The sequence below is a fragment of the Monodon monoceros genome, unplaced genomic scaffold (genome assembly GCF_005190385.1).
Source record: "Monodon monoceros isolate NGI ecotype Baffin Bay Population unplaced genomic scaffold, NGI_Narwhal_1 Super_Scaffold_18, whole genome shotgun sequence".
Classification (NCBI taxonomy): domain Eukaryota; kingdom Metazoa; phylum Chordata; class Mammalia; order Artiodactyla; family Monodontidae; genus Monodon; species Monodon monoceros.
This window is the reverse complement of record NW_021703774.1, coordinates 62,214,245-62,229,313: the sequence shown is the minus strand read 5'-3', so window position 1 is coordinate 62,229,313 and position 15,069 is coordinate 62,214,245. Positions and strand designations below refer to the sequence as shown.

General features: G+C 44.0%; 1 protein-coding gene across 1 annotated transcript in view; it reads left to right on the top strand.

Annotated features, from left to right (window-relative positions):
• Nucleotides 1-14,818, top strand: part of LOC114897863 (ferritin-4, chloroplastic-like) — a 70,990-nt gene extending 56,172 nt beyond the window's left edge. Inside the window, 3 exon segments of the mRNA XM_029226926.1 lie at nucleotides 14,054-14,182; nucleotides 14,185-14,478; nucleotides 14,481-14,818. Of these exon segments, the coding sequence (XP_029082759.1) occupies nucleotides 14,054-14,182; nucleotides 14,185-14,478; nucleotides 14,481-14,818 (761 nt within the window).
• The last annotated feature ends 251 nt before the right edge of the window (nucleotides 14,819-15,069 follow it).

Sequence of the window (15,069 nt, the reverse complement as noted above, 5' to 3'; positions counted from 1 at the left end):
TATGAGACTGGAATATTGCCCAGTGATCTGTTACAAACGTATTTTCAACTGCTGGAGCCTCCTTTGCCTGTCCCTGCAGTGATCGGTGGATGCCATTCCCTTTTGCTCTTGGGAAGCCATATCTACTCTGATTCATTCTGGGGTGAAAAAAGCATTGGGCCTTGAGATGGCGGCATTCAAAGACATGAGCATGTCGTCTGAGAATGAAGGACACAGCAGGAGACTGAGAAGGGGACAGGCATGCACGCTCGAATATGGGGGGGCGTCCCCCTTTCTAGCTCTACAACTGTCTCCATCCTATATTTGTCCCAAAGCCTGGCATCTCTGAGTACCATCTCTCACCTGCCTTTTAGTACCTAGTTTGTGCACTGGGGGGTCCTAGAGGACTCAATGACAATATTCACTGTCATCAGGCCCACAAAACAAAGTTACTGTGCAGAAGGCTGGGCATAATAAACAGTGATTTGAGGGTATGATATGATTTGAGGGTCCAGAAAGGTCTCTCTGTCTCAGATTATCTACCCTCCTTGTCTGATCTATGTCTCCTTACTTCCTCCATTAACCCAGTATTCATCTTAAGGAAATAAATGAATGGCAGAATACAGGGGTCCATTATGATGTCATCACCTGCTTGAATTTGCTGGGCCGCTGTGACCAGCCCCTGACTTTGTTAAAAGATATCAGAAGTGTCTTGGAGCCAACTAGAGGCAGGGTCATCCTTGCTCTGGTCTTACCTTTTCATCCCTATGTGGAAAACGTAGGTGGCAAGTGGGATGAACCATCAGAAATTTTGGAAATCAAGGGACAGAATTGGGAAGAACAAGTGAATAGTCTGCCCGAAGTTTTCAGAAAAGCTGGTTTTGTTATCGAAGCTTTCACTAGACTGCCATACCTGTGTGCAGGTGACATGTATAATGACTACTACGTTCTGGATGACGCTGTCTTTGTTCTCAAACACGTGGAGGTTGAAGTCTTCAGAGTCCACCCCAAGAATGTATGCTCCGGAAGAGGGTCTGCGTTCTCAATTATGTGAAGGGAGGACCTTTGGGGACTGCCATGCTAAATATCATGTAGGAATTTTAAAAGCCAAAATACTAATTATTTCTTTGTAGTGTGTAAAAGAAATGTTTTTAAAAAACAAAAACCCAACTCTTTGAGGACTTTTATTAACTCTTTACTCAGTAATGCAGGTCACACTCTGATTATGGAAGATATTTTTTATACTTAATTGCAGTAGGGACTCATTCCCAGGCAAAGCAATAGTCGTGACTTCACATGGAACCAATGAATATGGATTGTTTTTAATAAACTGAACACTGGCAATAAAGCTGTCCATCCAGTTGCAAATATTGGTTACAGGATATAGCCACTGATACTCTTTCATGTTTAGAAATTCTATTATTTTTCAAGAAAATGTTTTTAAACATGCTAATAAACTTTTTTGGAGATGAAAAAGAATTTTAATTTAATTTAGAGCATGTTCATTTAATTTAGGGTCACCTATGAGAACTAACGCATTAGCAGTGCTACATTTCTAAATTACTTAATGAAACCATCACCACTCTTGGCCCCTTGTAGGGACTTGAGAGAAGGGACACATGTTAGGTAACTTCTGATGAGAAGAACTAGAACTCAGAGCATTGCTGTACAGCGTGTGTGTGCGTGTGTTGTGCGTGTGTGTGCGCGCGTGTGTGTTGTACATTGTGGAAAACAACTGAGATGCAAGACAGTAAGCACATCTTCATGCTGAAGAACTTGTAGATTTCTAACAAGAAGAAACACACATGTACACAAGTTAGGTGATATAACCTGAAAAGCAAAATGATGCAGGTTCCCAGGGATGCTATGGAGTGATGGGTGATGTTCCTCTGGGACATTCTGAACTTGGTTGTGAAGGCCTGAGGGATTGATTAACATCACCATAAGGCTAGTGCCAACAGTCAGGGAGCAAGCAGCAAGCGAACTATTTTTCAAAGGTCCACTGTCAGATGGTCTGGGATGGTAGGTGTTGATGAGAGCGAACATCAATGGAGGGAAGAAATAAAGGTTGCTTGCCGCCTGTCCCCACTAGCCCAGGAAAGCGATGAGCATAAAGTAAACAAATAATTGAAATGGACACAAATCAATTAGATGCTGACAAACAAAAATTGTGGTAGCCCAGGATGAGGTATTATTAAAAATGACTTGTCTGAGCCTTATGTCTTTAGATTTACATTTAAATGTAATTAACACTGAATGGCACTCACTGCTGTTCTTGTTCTGCCAGTGGATGGTGTTCGTTAGAGCGCTGTGGAGATGCCAGGAAGCATTATCTCTAGAAAATATTCTCTCCCTATTTTCATTCTTTGGTAGTTCGACTTACTTCATTACATTGCATTAGGAGAAAGAGCGTTGGTGCCTCCTGCTGCGTCCCCGCCCGCGGCTCATTCCCCAGATGAAATCACCACCAGCTTGATACATTGCAGCCATCTCCACAGCAACCAGTTCTACCACGAGAACACACACTTCGGCTCCTGCAGTCCTCCGTTCCCCTCATTATTTATTACTAAAGGGACTTGGTATGCAAAAATTGTCTGTTGACCTCCTAAGACTTTGGGGCAAGTTGATCCTTCTAATTCCCTAGAGAGATGGCTGTGGCAAAAGGGCAAGGCGTGTTTTTGGAGTCAAGTAGACCTGACTCCTTGAATCCTGTTTCTACTCCTCCCTTCTGTTTTCTGTGGCAGGTTTCCCATAATGAAAATGGGGGTCTCAGTACCTCCCTTACACAGAATTGTTTGCAAAGCTTAGACAGTTAATGGACACTTACTGAGCAATTATTATGCTCCAGGTGCTTTACGTGTATGACTGTGTTTTATCTAAATGGTAAAAACTATTACTCCAGGTTTTGGTTATCTATTGCTGTGTAATAATCCACTCTGAAATCTAGTGTCTTAAAACAACCATGTTATTGTCTCTTACAGTTCTGTGGGTTGATGGGGCTCAGATGATGGGGCTGGGGTTCTTCTGATGGTTCCTCTTGGGGTCTCTCCTGTGGTGCAGTTGGATGCAGTTAGGGATGGAGTCATATGGGCTCAACGGGGATGCTGAGACGGTTGGGTCCTCTCCCCATGTGGTCTCAGGGCCTCTCCAGGAGAGAATTCTTATGTGACTTCTCAGGGCTCCCAAAACACAAAAGCACAGTCTACCAGGTTGTTTAATGCCTGGGCTCTGGATCCCCAGAACAGCACTATTAGTTCCTCTCTGTTCTTTCAATCAGATCACAGGTGGGCAGAAGTTGGATGTGGGAGGGGATTACACAAGGACACGAAGACCAGGAGACATGCTTTATTGGGGGCCAGCTTCAGAGACCGTGTTTCCATTTACTTATGAGAAAGCTGTGCCTCTGAGAGTTAAGAAACTTTCTCAAAGTCACAGAGCGAATAAGAAGTATTGTAGAACCAGGATTCAAAGCCAGGCACCCTGAGTTTCAGAGTTTGTGAATTTTACCTCCACCTCTGTACTGACTTTTAAAAGTCATGAAAAATTCCTAAAATAGTGTCTGGCATATAGAATCTACACTTTGAATCTAATTTTATTTCCTTTCCTCTCTTTTTTCATGTTACCTCATAAGAGTAGGAATCCAGAATTCAAAAACTTCTTTCGTTTTGCAAAAAGAAATTTTTTACTTATTTATGTTTGCTTTGTTTTGTTGGTTTAGGGAAAGGGAATGAAAATTTACAAAGAAGCAAACACATCCCAGGCACTTTATAGAGTTAAAAGTTTAAAAAAACCTCCCACAAAATTTGAGTTGCATACACAAGTGGAACTTTGAGAGGGCAGGTCTGCTGGGCAAGAGGCTGGAAGATCCACTTCTGGGAGGAGAAAGAGGCCAACCCCTGTGTGTGTTGTAAAAAGTGGGCGCAGGGCAACTCTCTGCAGTCTTAGGAGAGGGAAGAAGGAGAACCCAGGCTTTATGCCCTCGTTCTCTTACTCCACTCAGTAACCCTGCAAGGATATTATTATATTCATTTTACTGATAATAGTCAAATAATTCTCTTATGCCCTCCGGATACCGAAGGTCATTTTTTGCTGGAGAGGAGCTATTATGTGTTGTTCTCTCTACCTCCTCCACAGCCAGCACCTGCTGTTTCACTGAAGTGTTTAAGACCCTTATCCATGGTGTTCCTCTCTATGCTACATGCTTTTCTGCAGTCCCTCTTCTTTATGAGAAGCATCTCTCCCCTCTCACACACAGGGTTGAAAGTGGTCATGGAAATAATGACTGAACAGTGTTTTCTGGAGCAGATGAATTATCAGAATTACCTGGAGGGAATTTTTCTTAAATGCAGACTTTTAAACCCCACCCAAAACTTACTGAACCAGATTCTTCAATAGCAAGACTCAGGCTCGGTGTGGCTAAAATCTCCCCCAGGTAATTCTGATGCTCTATCAGGCTTTGGGTAACTGCTGTGGGAGTTTGGAGCAGATGTACCCTTGGCAGAGGGGACGCTTACACGGGGAAATAGTGCAGAGGGCACTCCACTGCAGAAGCTGAGCTCTGTCTGATTTTTAAGGACAGAGTGATTGAAAGGGCGTTCCAGGTAGGAGAGCTGGTGTGAAAAGGATAAAGAAGCAGGAAAATGCATGACATTTGGGGAAATAATGAGAACTGTTAGGCAATGTGTAATCACAGTTCCTAATGCTTCTCTCCATGTAGAGGGGGTTCTGTTGGAGAAAAGTTCTGGTCTCTCTCATCCCCTCACTCATGCTGCCTCAGGGAATTTCAGGAAAGAAATTGAACATGTGCTCTCCAGCCCCTGCCCTTCCTCCACCTTGGGAGTCAGTTGCTCAGGGGAAGCACAGGCACTGCTCTGCTCCTCTGTGTCATAAGTTTTCAGGGACAGCTTCTGCTCCTATGGGATAGAGGATGCCAGCCCCAGCCCAACACTCCCTGAGGCTGAGTGGGTAGATCTGTTTAAACCTGGGGCGTTAGCAGGAATAAACCCACTAGGCTGAAGCTGTAGGATGCATTCTTCAATATTAGCCACTTAGGAAAAGAGGTAATATGTTGACCTCCCTTCTGCCTTATTCATTTGTCTTATTTCTCAATTGGCTTAGGACTCAGGCAGGGGTGAGTGGTATTATTTACTGGGTGCCTCAATCTCCAGTAGGAGGTCAGTGCTGGAAACAAAAGATGAGGCCAGATTAGGGAGCAATCCTGGAATGCCAAGACCTCAGGCCAATCATTCTTAAACTTCTTGGGGTCACAAATTGATTTGAGGCTCTGATAAAAGTTGAGAACACTCTTCCCAGTTAAAGGTACATGATCAAAATTATCTGGGCATTCTTTAAAAAATACAGATTCCCTAATCTCACCCAAGAGCGCCTGATCGGATTCTTCAATGGTGAAACACAAGTTTGGCATGGGTACAACCTCTCACAAATAATTCTGATGGAGTACCTATTTCAGGCTATTCACAGATTTCCCAAAACCTATTCATGCGCTACTCTCTCCCAGGAGTAAAAGCTCTAGCTTTAGGGCAACAGTGGGGAATTAAAACCTGGACGTGACAAAAGAGACATGGCAGGCATCAGTGATATGGTTCTAACAGTGGTGTCGGCATTTTGTTTCAATACGCAAACGAAGTCCAGGAAGAATTATAAGGATGAAAAGGGGAAAATGGTCAGCCTTCCTAAATTTTCTTTGTGGAATCCATGGCAGACTTCTGCATGCCTCCAGGACTCTGATGGAAAGAGGCTAACAATTCCTGCACCGGAGAACATCGGGAAACACCAGGATTCTGTTGTTTGGGCTTCCTGTGACCTGGTTCTCATCAGATTCATCTCCAGAACGTGGTCCTCACATTCAGACAATGAGTTAAGAAATAAATGGATGGTGTTATACTTGTCTTTTCTTGTCAGTATTCCTTCTGCCCTTGCATTCACTAAAAAAATTTAAAACCTACCAAATTGCAGCTGCTTCTCCTTGCTTAACCTAAAGGGTATAATGCCAGCAGTTGTGGGAATGGAAACAGGCTAGTCTACCTAGAAATCTCCAGAGCATTGTAGGCTAATACATTAAAATTAAAGAGAAACAGAAGCCATCACTACAAATTGCAACATTATTGTTCAAGCCAAGATCGTCCTAATTATAAACTAGCATTTTTATAGATGTCACAGGGGCTGTTCTAGTGCCGCTTTGCTGATGCTAAAACGATAGTGTGGAAATGTGATCAGGGATCCTCATACTACTGTCTAACTGGAGGGAAAAAAAAAGTTAATTAGGCTCTTTTTGGCATATTAGTGAAGACAGGCTTATTAGACACATTTACAAGCTAATGATATGCCTATACTCTGCTAGCAAAAAAGTTCATTTAAATAAACTGATTTACAGTTCAGCCATTTTCATCTCTTTAACCAGTACATTCACAATTACATTCCCCACATGTAATTGGCATGGAATCTGAACACTTCTGGAGACCGCACTGTGAGGTGTTCATTGTAGGATGGTCTCTGCTCCTCCTGTCTTCCCCAACCTGTCTGGGACCGCAGGTAGCGCCCCACCCTGCTTGCTGCCCACCTCCTAGGATGAACAGCCTTCATCTGACTAAAGACCTTCGAACCAACAGTGATGGATTTCAGAGCTGTCACTAACGACGAGCGCAAATGTTTGGAGGAGTCAGGGGCAGAGCTGGGGGGCAGGGGCAGGAATTAAATGGTCTGGTTACCCAGGGCCCGGTTCTCCCCCAGCCTCCTGGGGAATGAAGCAAGCACCAAAGGAACTGGGCATTTCCCTCTCCAGCTCAGAAATCAAGGGCATCCCTAGGGGGCCTAGTCTCCCTTTTCTGAGCAGGACAACCCCTTTCTCCAGCGAAGCCCACTTTCCACACCACTGTTAGTGATCCTTCGAACAAACTCAGCCATCTGATCCCGTCATAGCAGGAGATCCTGGCTCTATCACAAGAGGCCACTTCAGTTCCCTAAGCCTTAGTTTCCACATCAGTAAGATGGGGATTACTATAGTTCCTTCCTCAAAGTGTGTTTAAGATTAGCTAAGCTACTGCCTGTGAAGTATACTTAGCAAAGGACCTGGCCTGTAGCAAATGCTCAATAAATGTTACCTGTTATCATTATCATCATCATTATTATCACTATTACTAAATTCCCATGCTTAAAAGTCTTTGATGGATCCTTATTTCTTGCAGAAGAAAGCTGACTTATTTAACAATGGTCCTTAAAGCTCTTCAGATTCTGCTGCTAATTTCCAATTTCCTCCCCAGCCCCTTCTCCCACAAAACTATGCTCTAGCCACAAAGAACTGCCCACCTTCTGTAAGCATCTCTTTGTCCTTTGCTCATGCCTCTCCCTCTTTCTGCATGGCCCTGTCCTGTTGCTGGGTCACCGAACCCTCCTGGTCCTCCAGAGCTCAGCTAGAAGCATCCCTCTTGGCTACATCTTCCCCATTCCTCTCCTTCCAGGCAGAATGATGACTCCTGCCTGATGTATCACACATGCCTCTTTTGGGTATTACTTATTTCACAGTATGAGAGTTATTTGTTTACCAGGCTGTCTCCCCTGAAGGTACCCTCTTCAGGGACAGAAACCAGGCCCAATTTCTATTTTTATGCCCAGTGCCCAACTAAGTACACTCAGATTCTAAATGAATTCCAATGCAATCAAGTTAAATTAAACTGATTTGGACTAAGGTTCCAACTAGATCATTTCTAAGGTGCCGTCTAGATCCAATATTCCATAAGCCCATGATTTTATCAGATGCTGGATTCAACTCCTTTCTCTGAGCTTCAGTATTCTTACCTATAAAATGTAAATGATAACTGCTAACTCACAGGGCTATTGGGAGATGTGAGACAATTCATGTGAAAAGACTGTAAAGTTCAACTGCTACACAAATGTTAATAGCATTGTTTACTTGCTTACCCTTGTTTGTGCTTCTTTGGGAAGATGACAGGATAATAGAAAAGCACATTGTGCAGTTTGATCTGTATTTGTTGTCAATGTTTTGCCCGTGCCAATTTCCCACAGTAGACGTAAGCTCAGTATGATTCCTACCCCAGGGAAAGGGGAACATTTCTTGGGGTCCATAGGATGAAAGGGAAGCCTCCATACATTGTAACCTTCATGTTCTGACTCCAATCTCAGCTCTTGCAATAGAAGCATTATGGGAAATGAGGCTTCTTCTACTCCTCTCCTCTAGCTCCCTCCATAATAACAAAGCCCAGTCCATCTTTTTATGATGACAATTATCATCAAAGACATCATTTGAGTTTAATGCCCGAGAGTGACTTCGCATGCCAGTGACTAACAATGTTATGGACAATTATTTCTTTCGAAGGTTACTGCTTCACCAACAGGGAAAATGTCACTTTTGTAAGGTAATAAATGTGGTTTATTGGGAGAGTGAATACATTGAGGTCTGCCATTTAATTTGATCACAGTTCATCCCCAGCAATTCTGTGAGATCAAGTCACTCAGGAGCAGTTTCTTGCAAGTCCTTTCCTGAGTGTTTCCTGAATCGCTGTGTTCCAGAATGATACCTCCTATTTGTCCGAGGCAACTTTTAAGGGAAAAGGCTCATTCACCAAATAGGAGAATTGGGAAGCACCATCCAGTCAGAAAATTAATGCTGTGCTGTATACATGAAACTGCTCTTTAGCACCTAAAGGTGCAGCTAGGGTGGTATTCCTTGGAGCGTTCCTATTTGCCCATGCCGAGCTCAGGAAAAGTGACACTCAAGTATGGGAGTGGAAAGGGAGGACAGCTCTTCCTTCTCTCCAGGTCACTGTACATTCACAGCATAGACTGGACGGGACCGGAGAGTCATCCTTCTAGAGGGGCACAGCCCTGAAATGGGGTTGGGAGCACCCAAGAGAGTGAGATGCTGCATCCAAGAACTCATAGAGTCATCATTACTTACAGGACACACCTGAGTGTCCAATGCGCTAGGTGTGTCACTCATTTATGACATTACTATGATGGACAAGTTCATGAACTATTGCTATGTGTATTTGTTTGGATGTGCATATAATGCATTCATCCCTACATAGAATCATAGCATGTTTATATCAGAAGGAATAAGACTATAACACGCTGGAAGATAGTAAGTCTTTTTCAGCTGCTTTGGTAACAGAAAGGCTTGGGTTCAAACCCGACTCTGGCACTTATCGCCAGTTGGAAAACATTGAACAAGCCCCTTAATCTCACAAGCCTTGTCTTCTCAACTGAAAAATAGAGATGGAATTGGCCCCTCACCATGCTGTTCTGAGAATTAAATAAAATAGTGTCTATTGAGTGGCTGGTGTCTAGTAGGAGCCCAGCTCTTGGTTGTTGTCCTTGTGGTTGTCAGAGATGATGCTGCAAGAGGGAGGTAGCAGTATTTGCAGTAGTGGCCTGGCACCTAGCACAATGAGGACGCTCAGTTCATTTTGAACTTATGATTGAACACAGAAATAGATGAGTGAATCTAGTGTTCCTCTTCACATTCCGGAAAAGGGCTTTGAGAAACATAGGAGCTAAACCAACAGCACAGAATCACACAGGTTTGGGCAGAGCTTGACGTATATTTTAGATCCTTTGATCCCCAACGTGGTGCTCTTCCAACCACCCCTGATCACTACCTCCTTCCCTATACTCCCATCACCTCCCACTCTCCCCAACATACGTGTGTGTGTTTGAGACATAACGTACCTGTCTTACAGATAGAGGAACTACACATTTTGGAGGTGTGTTTCTTGGGTTCTCGGAAGCTGATGATGGGAGCCAGGCTGATGCACCGTCTGATCGATTTCACATCTTGCTTCTCATGCTTGCAAAGCCCAGGTCTTAAGGCAAAGTTGAACTAGAGCCTGGAGCTGAAGGAGGCTGAGCTGGAGCTCACAGCACAGATCACCAGAGACTGTGATTGAATAACATTGGGAAGATACATGATTTTTGCCTCCAAAATCCTTTTGGTTTACGCTTCTCTGTGATGCCCTCCCTCACCTCATTCCTTTGAACTATATACCATGATTTCTACTGTACTAGGAAGAACAGTCACACCAAAAATATGGGGAAAAACAAAAGAAGTTACTTTCTGGCTATTAAGCTTCTGTAAACTTGGCATAAATAATAGGTTTAGAAAAAGAATTGTCTGGTCCATTTTCTAGACACAGAGAGAGAGATGAAAACTAAAATCTCTGAACTAGCAAGTTAGAAGACAGTAGGAAAGGAAACAAGAAAGTTAGACCCCAGCTTGGGTTTCTGAGAAGGACCCTGTCACCTACCTACCTTGGCCTGTCTCCTGGTCACAGGCATTACTGGGAAATGTAGAACAGTCCTGATAGATTTGAAGACCAGGAGGAGATAGGAATTGAGGTAGGCTTCCTGTAAAGAATCTTCACAGGGGTTTCTTACACTTCTGAGGTATCAAGCAGCAGCTGAAGAGAAAGCAAGCCACAAAGTAAGTCAAAGAAGAAAGGGCCTGAGATAATGAACCACATGCTTCCTGGGGCCCCAGAGTGGCTGGGAGAGCAGCCAAGTTTTCTTCTATCCACTTCCTCCAAATGAGCCAAGGAGCAGATGTGGAGAATATAATGGAGAGAGGAAAAGAATCAGAACACCAGAAGAGGTTTCTCAGTCTTGACAAGGGGTTCCCACAGTGGAAAGCCCTGTGGACAGGGGGCCAATGTGGATGCAGAGATCTCAGTGGAGGCCCACGTGCAAGGATGATGACAACCAAGAAGGAGATGTAGTAAGGTACATCTCTGCATGTGTATGATTACAGATTCCCAGCCACCTGTCTCCATCCCAACATGAATATGCACTCTCAAAATTACAAGCCAACTTGGGAGAAGGAAAGATAAGAGAGAATTTATAATTTACTGACTGTAAACTCAAAAAGACTGAATCTACTTCAGGCTGACTAAGTTTGCTTTTCAGGGATCAGGTAAATCGGGGGATAAAAATAGAACTGATAGCTACAAAAGATGAAGTTACATTTCTGTAAACCCAAGGAACTGGTTTAATACCTACTGTGACTTTTTTTGTCTTGTAATACCAGAATATGACAGCCATTGGGCCATATGCCATAATCCATTCTACCGGAACCATACTTCAGAGTAATTTGAATAGGTGTCTTGTGTGCATCAGGGAAGACCAAGGACACAGGCATACACCCAAATGCCCAGAAAACTTTACAAAGTACTTTTAATCTAGCAGAAGTTTGGTCATGGTAGTGACAATGACATCAGTGATGACTGTAAACACTCCAGATATAAAATCCTCAGGAGTAGGAAATACTTTGAGACCTTAGTATTGATGTAGAACATCTATGGCGTTTTTATCTCAAGACTTGGAACTGTTTTATCTCCAATCTATACCTCTTTCCCAAACTCCAGATTCATACACTATTGCCTTTGACACCCCTGCTTGGGCGTCTAATAGATATCTCAACTTAGCACATCTAAAACTGAACCTGTGAGCACCACCCTACTCCCAACGCTCTGCCAAACCTACAGAACCTGCAGTCTTCCACCGCATCTCAGGTTATGACAACCCCATCCTTAAGGTTGCTCAATTTAAAAATCTTGAAATCATTCTTGACTCCACTCTTTTCTCTCACACACACCTAATCCATTAGGATTGTTGTCTTTTTTTTTTTTTTTGCGGTACGCGGGCCTCTCACTGCTGTGCCCTCTACTGCTGTGAAGCACAGGCTCCGGACGCTCAGGCCCAGCAGCCATGGACCACGGGCCCAGCCGCTCCGCGGCACGTGGGATCCTCCTGGACCGGGACACGAACCCGTGTCCCCTGCATCTGCAGGCGGACTCCCAACCACTGCGTCACCAGGGAAGCCCAGGATTGTTGTCTTTACCTTCAAAATATATCCAGAATCCAACCACTTCTTACCATCTTCTGCTACTACTCTTATCTAAACCATCTCTCACTGGGATACTTCAGTTGCCCACTATGGTCTCCCTCCTTCCACCCTTGCCTTTCCCAACAGTCTACACTTCACACAGCAGTCAGAATAACCCTTTTAAAGTGTAAGTCATACCATGTCACCCTCTGTTCAAAACTCTCCAATGGCTCCTATCTCATGCAGATAAAAGCTCAAAATCCCAGACTTCTTTGCTGTACTTTGAACACATCAGGCATGTTCCTGCCTTAGGGCTTTGCATGGGTTGAAACCTCTCCCTGGAATGCTCTTCTCTCAGATATCCATATGGCTGAGCATCCTACTTTTGCAAGTATTTGCTGAAATATCACCTTTTAAAATTAGGCCTCTGAAATTGCATCCTGCCACTCTTGTTCTATAGTCCTAATCTCTTTTCCTGTCTGGATTTTTTCCCCTTTAAGATTTATCACCTTTCCATATACCATAATTTATTGAGTACTATGTTTATTGCTTGTTTGCTCCCTCTTCTCACTAGAATATAAGCCCTACAATGGCAGGGATTCTTGCCCTGTTTTGTTTTTTGATGTACCCCAGGCACCTAGAAAAGGCACATGGTAGGCACTCAATAAATACTGGATGAACAAATGAGTGAAGGTCACTGGATACAAAATGTTAGCACTAAAAGGGATGCTAGAGTTTATCTGGCCTAAACCCTCCTTTTTTAGATTAAGAAAATTTAAATTGCTTCCCAGGAAGATGAAGATATTTGTCTAAGAAAATGCCATGAGTGGCTTCCAAATTCTCTTGTTTTGTGTTTCAGTTATTATATCTGGAGGCTTCCATCCTTGATCTTGAAATGATGTTATTATGCATTTTTTTTCCTTCTGGACTTTAAATGAAAATAGAAGATTTAACCATATTCCTTAGTTCATGGGGCAGAGAAAGCAGCAGTACCTGGGAACACTGCGTAGTACCTGACTGGATTTATTCCTGGATTCACGTGAGCTATCTCTAGAGGGCTGCCAGAAATACGTGTATGTGTGTGTGCAAGAGTGTGTGTGTGTGTGCATGGGTGTGTGTGTATACATGTGTGTGCATGGGTGTTTGGGGTGGCAGTACAAGAGAACAAGTCCTGAGTAAACTGCTCAGGAAAGCAAAGTTTCATGTTCTAGGTGTGAACAGATTTTGAGGAAGCTCCCAGCACTTTTAGTAGAGAATAATTGCAATCTTTAAAGTAAATATATAGTGGAGCTACAGTTTCTCATTTTTGAGAAAAGAAAATGGGGTTAGAGGTTTTAGGATTTACCTGGTGTTTTTCAATCAGAAAGTTGTAGAACCAAAAACTGAACCTGAGTCACTAGAGTCCTAGATGGTACCTTTTAATATTATGGTGTGTTCTCACATGGGATGAGGTGTCCACCCCTAGGAATTTCAGGGTTACCCACCAGAGCCAGGAACTGGGTGATGGGGGGACATTTTCTCCACAAGGCAAAGCTGTGGCTCTTAAGGCGCTGTGCAACAGTGGGGAAATGTCAAAGTTATTAATTTTTATAAAATATGTTAATGGGATTCCCATTACTTCCTGTCTCGTTATTCAGTGTTGCCTTTCTGTTTCTCTGACACTTAACTCTGAGGATGTGACACTAAAAATATCAGGGCCTGCAGGCTCCCTGACCCTTAGATCCTTTTCTTCCAACAGCTGGGACATTTGACCCTTGCCAGCAGGCTCTGCTTCAGAGTAAGGGCAAATCATTCCCCCCAACACACATTTTTTTAATACTTAAAAAAGGGTCATATCCATGAAAGTGTGTAGGACACAGTAAGCCTTTTTTAATACCCTTCTTCTCCTCTTTGGAACTTCTCAAATTCTCTAAATATGGAAGAGATGTATAAAGTTTACCACTTGGGAATTAGAGAAAAACTTTAAACCTCCAAGGGCACATCTACAAAATAAGTCTCAGAAAATGCCCAATTAGCTATTCAGAGCTAGTCCAAAGTAAGCAGATATGAGCCTGTAGTAGGCATTTCTAATTGGTTACAGCACTCATTCTTTTTATCTGTACTCTTCCCTTTAAGATAAGGGGTAGCCCAGAAACACTGTCATCTGAACATTCTGGGATCCATTACCAACGATCTGGAGTTAGCACATGAAATGAAAGCTACATTCCATCCTTGTCCAAGTTCATCAAGATAGATACTCGGGCATTGCGCTCGGCGGTTCCCTGGATCTGTCTCTTGCTTCAACAGTGTTTGGACGGAACAGACCCAGGGTCGCCCTTTCCTCCAGCCTCCGACCACCCTCCAACCTTCCGAGTCAGCCACTCAGCTATCCTCGGTCACCGGGACCAGCCAACACCATTTTCTGAGCCGAACTCCTTATTACCGATCAACCATGAGCTCCCAGATTCGTCAGAATTATTCCACAGAGGTGGAGGCTGCCGTCAACCGCCTGGTCAGCATGCATCTGCGGGCCTCCTACACCTACCTCTCTCTGGGCTTCTATTTCGACCGCGACGATGTGGCTCTGGAGGGCGTGGGCCACTTTTTCCGCGAATTGGCCGAAGAGAAGCAGGAGAGCGCCCAGCGTCTCTTGAAAATGCAAAACCAAGCGGCGGCCGCGCCCTCTTCCAGGACGTGCAGAAGCCATCTCAAGATGAGTGGGGTAAAACCCAGGACGCTATGGAAGCCGCCATTAACATGGAGAAGAACCTGAATCAGGCCCTTCTGGATCTGCATGCCCTGGGTTGTGCCCGCGCAGACCCCCACCTCTGCGACTTCCTGGAGAGCCACTTCCTAGATGGGGAGGTGAAACTCATCAAGAAGATGGGCGACCACCTGACCAACCTCCGCAGGCTGGCTGGTCCGCAGGCTGGGCTGGGCGAGTATCTCTTTGAAAGGCTCACCCTCGAGCACGAACAGCAGTCGCTGAAGTCCAGCGGCCTCTAAGGAGCCCCTCTGGCATCAGAGCTTCTGCCTGAAGCCCCGCTCTGCAGCCACTAGGCAGCTTTTTAACCATCCCGGGGCCCTCTCCCAAGACGTGGACCAAATGGAAACAATAAAGCTTTTTGCAGCAAAAAAAAAAAAAAAAAGATAGATATTCAAATGAACCCTAATGTATAGCAATTCTTCGTTGATCCTGTTTGATGATTTTTATCTGGATAGGTTAGTCTTTAACAGGTTTAAGTGAGTCAAATGTG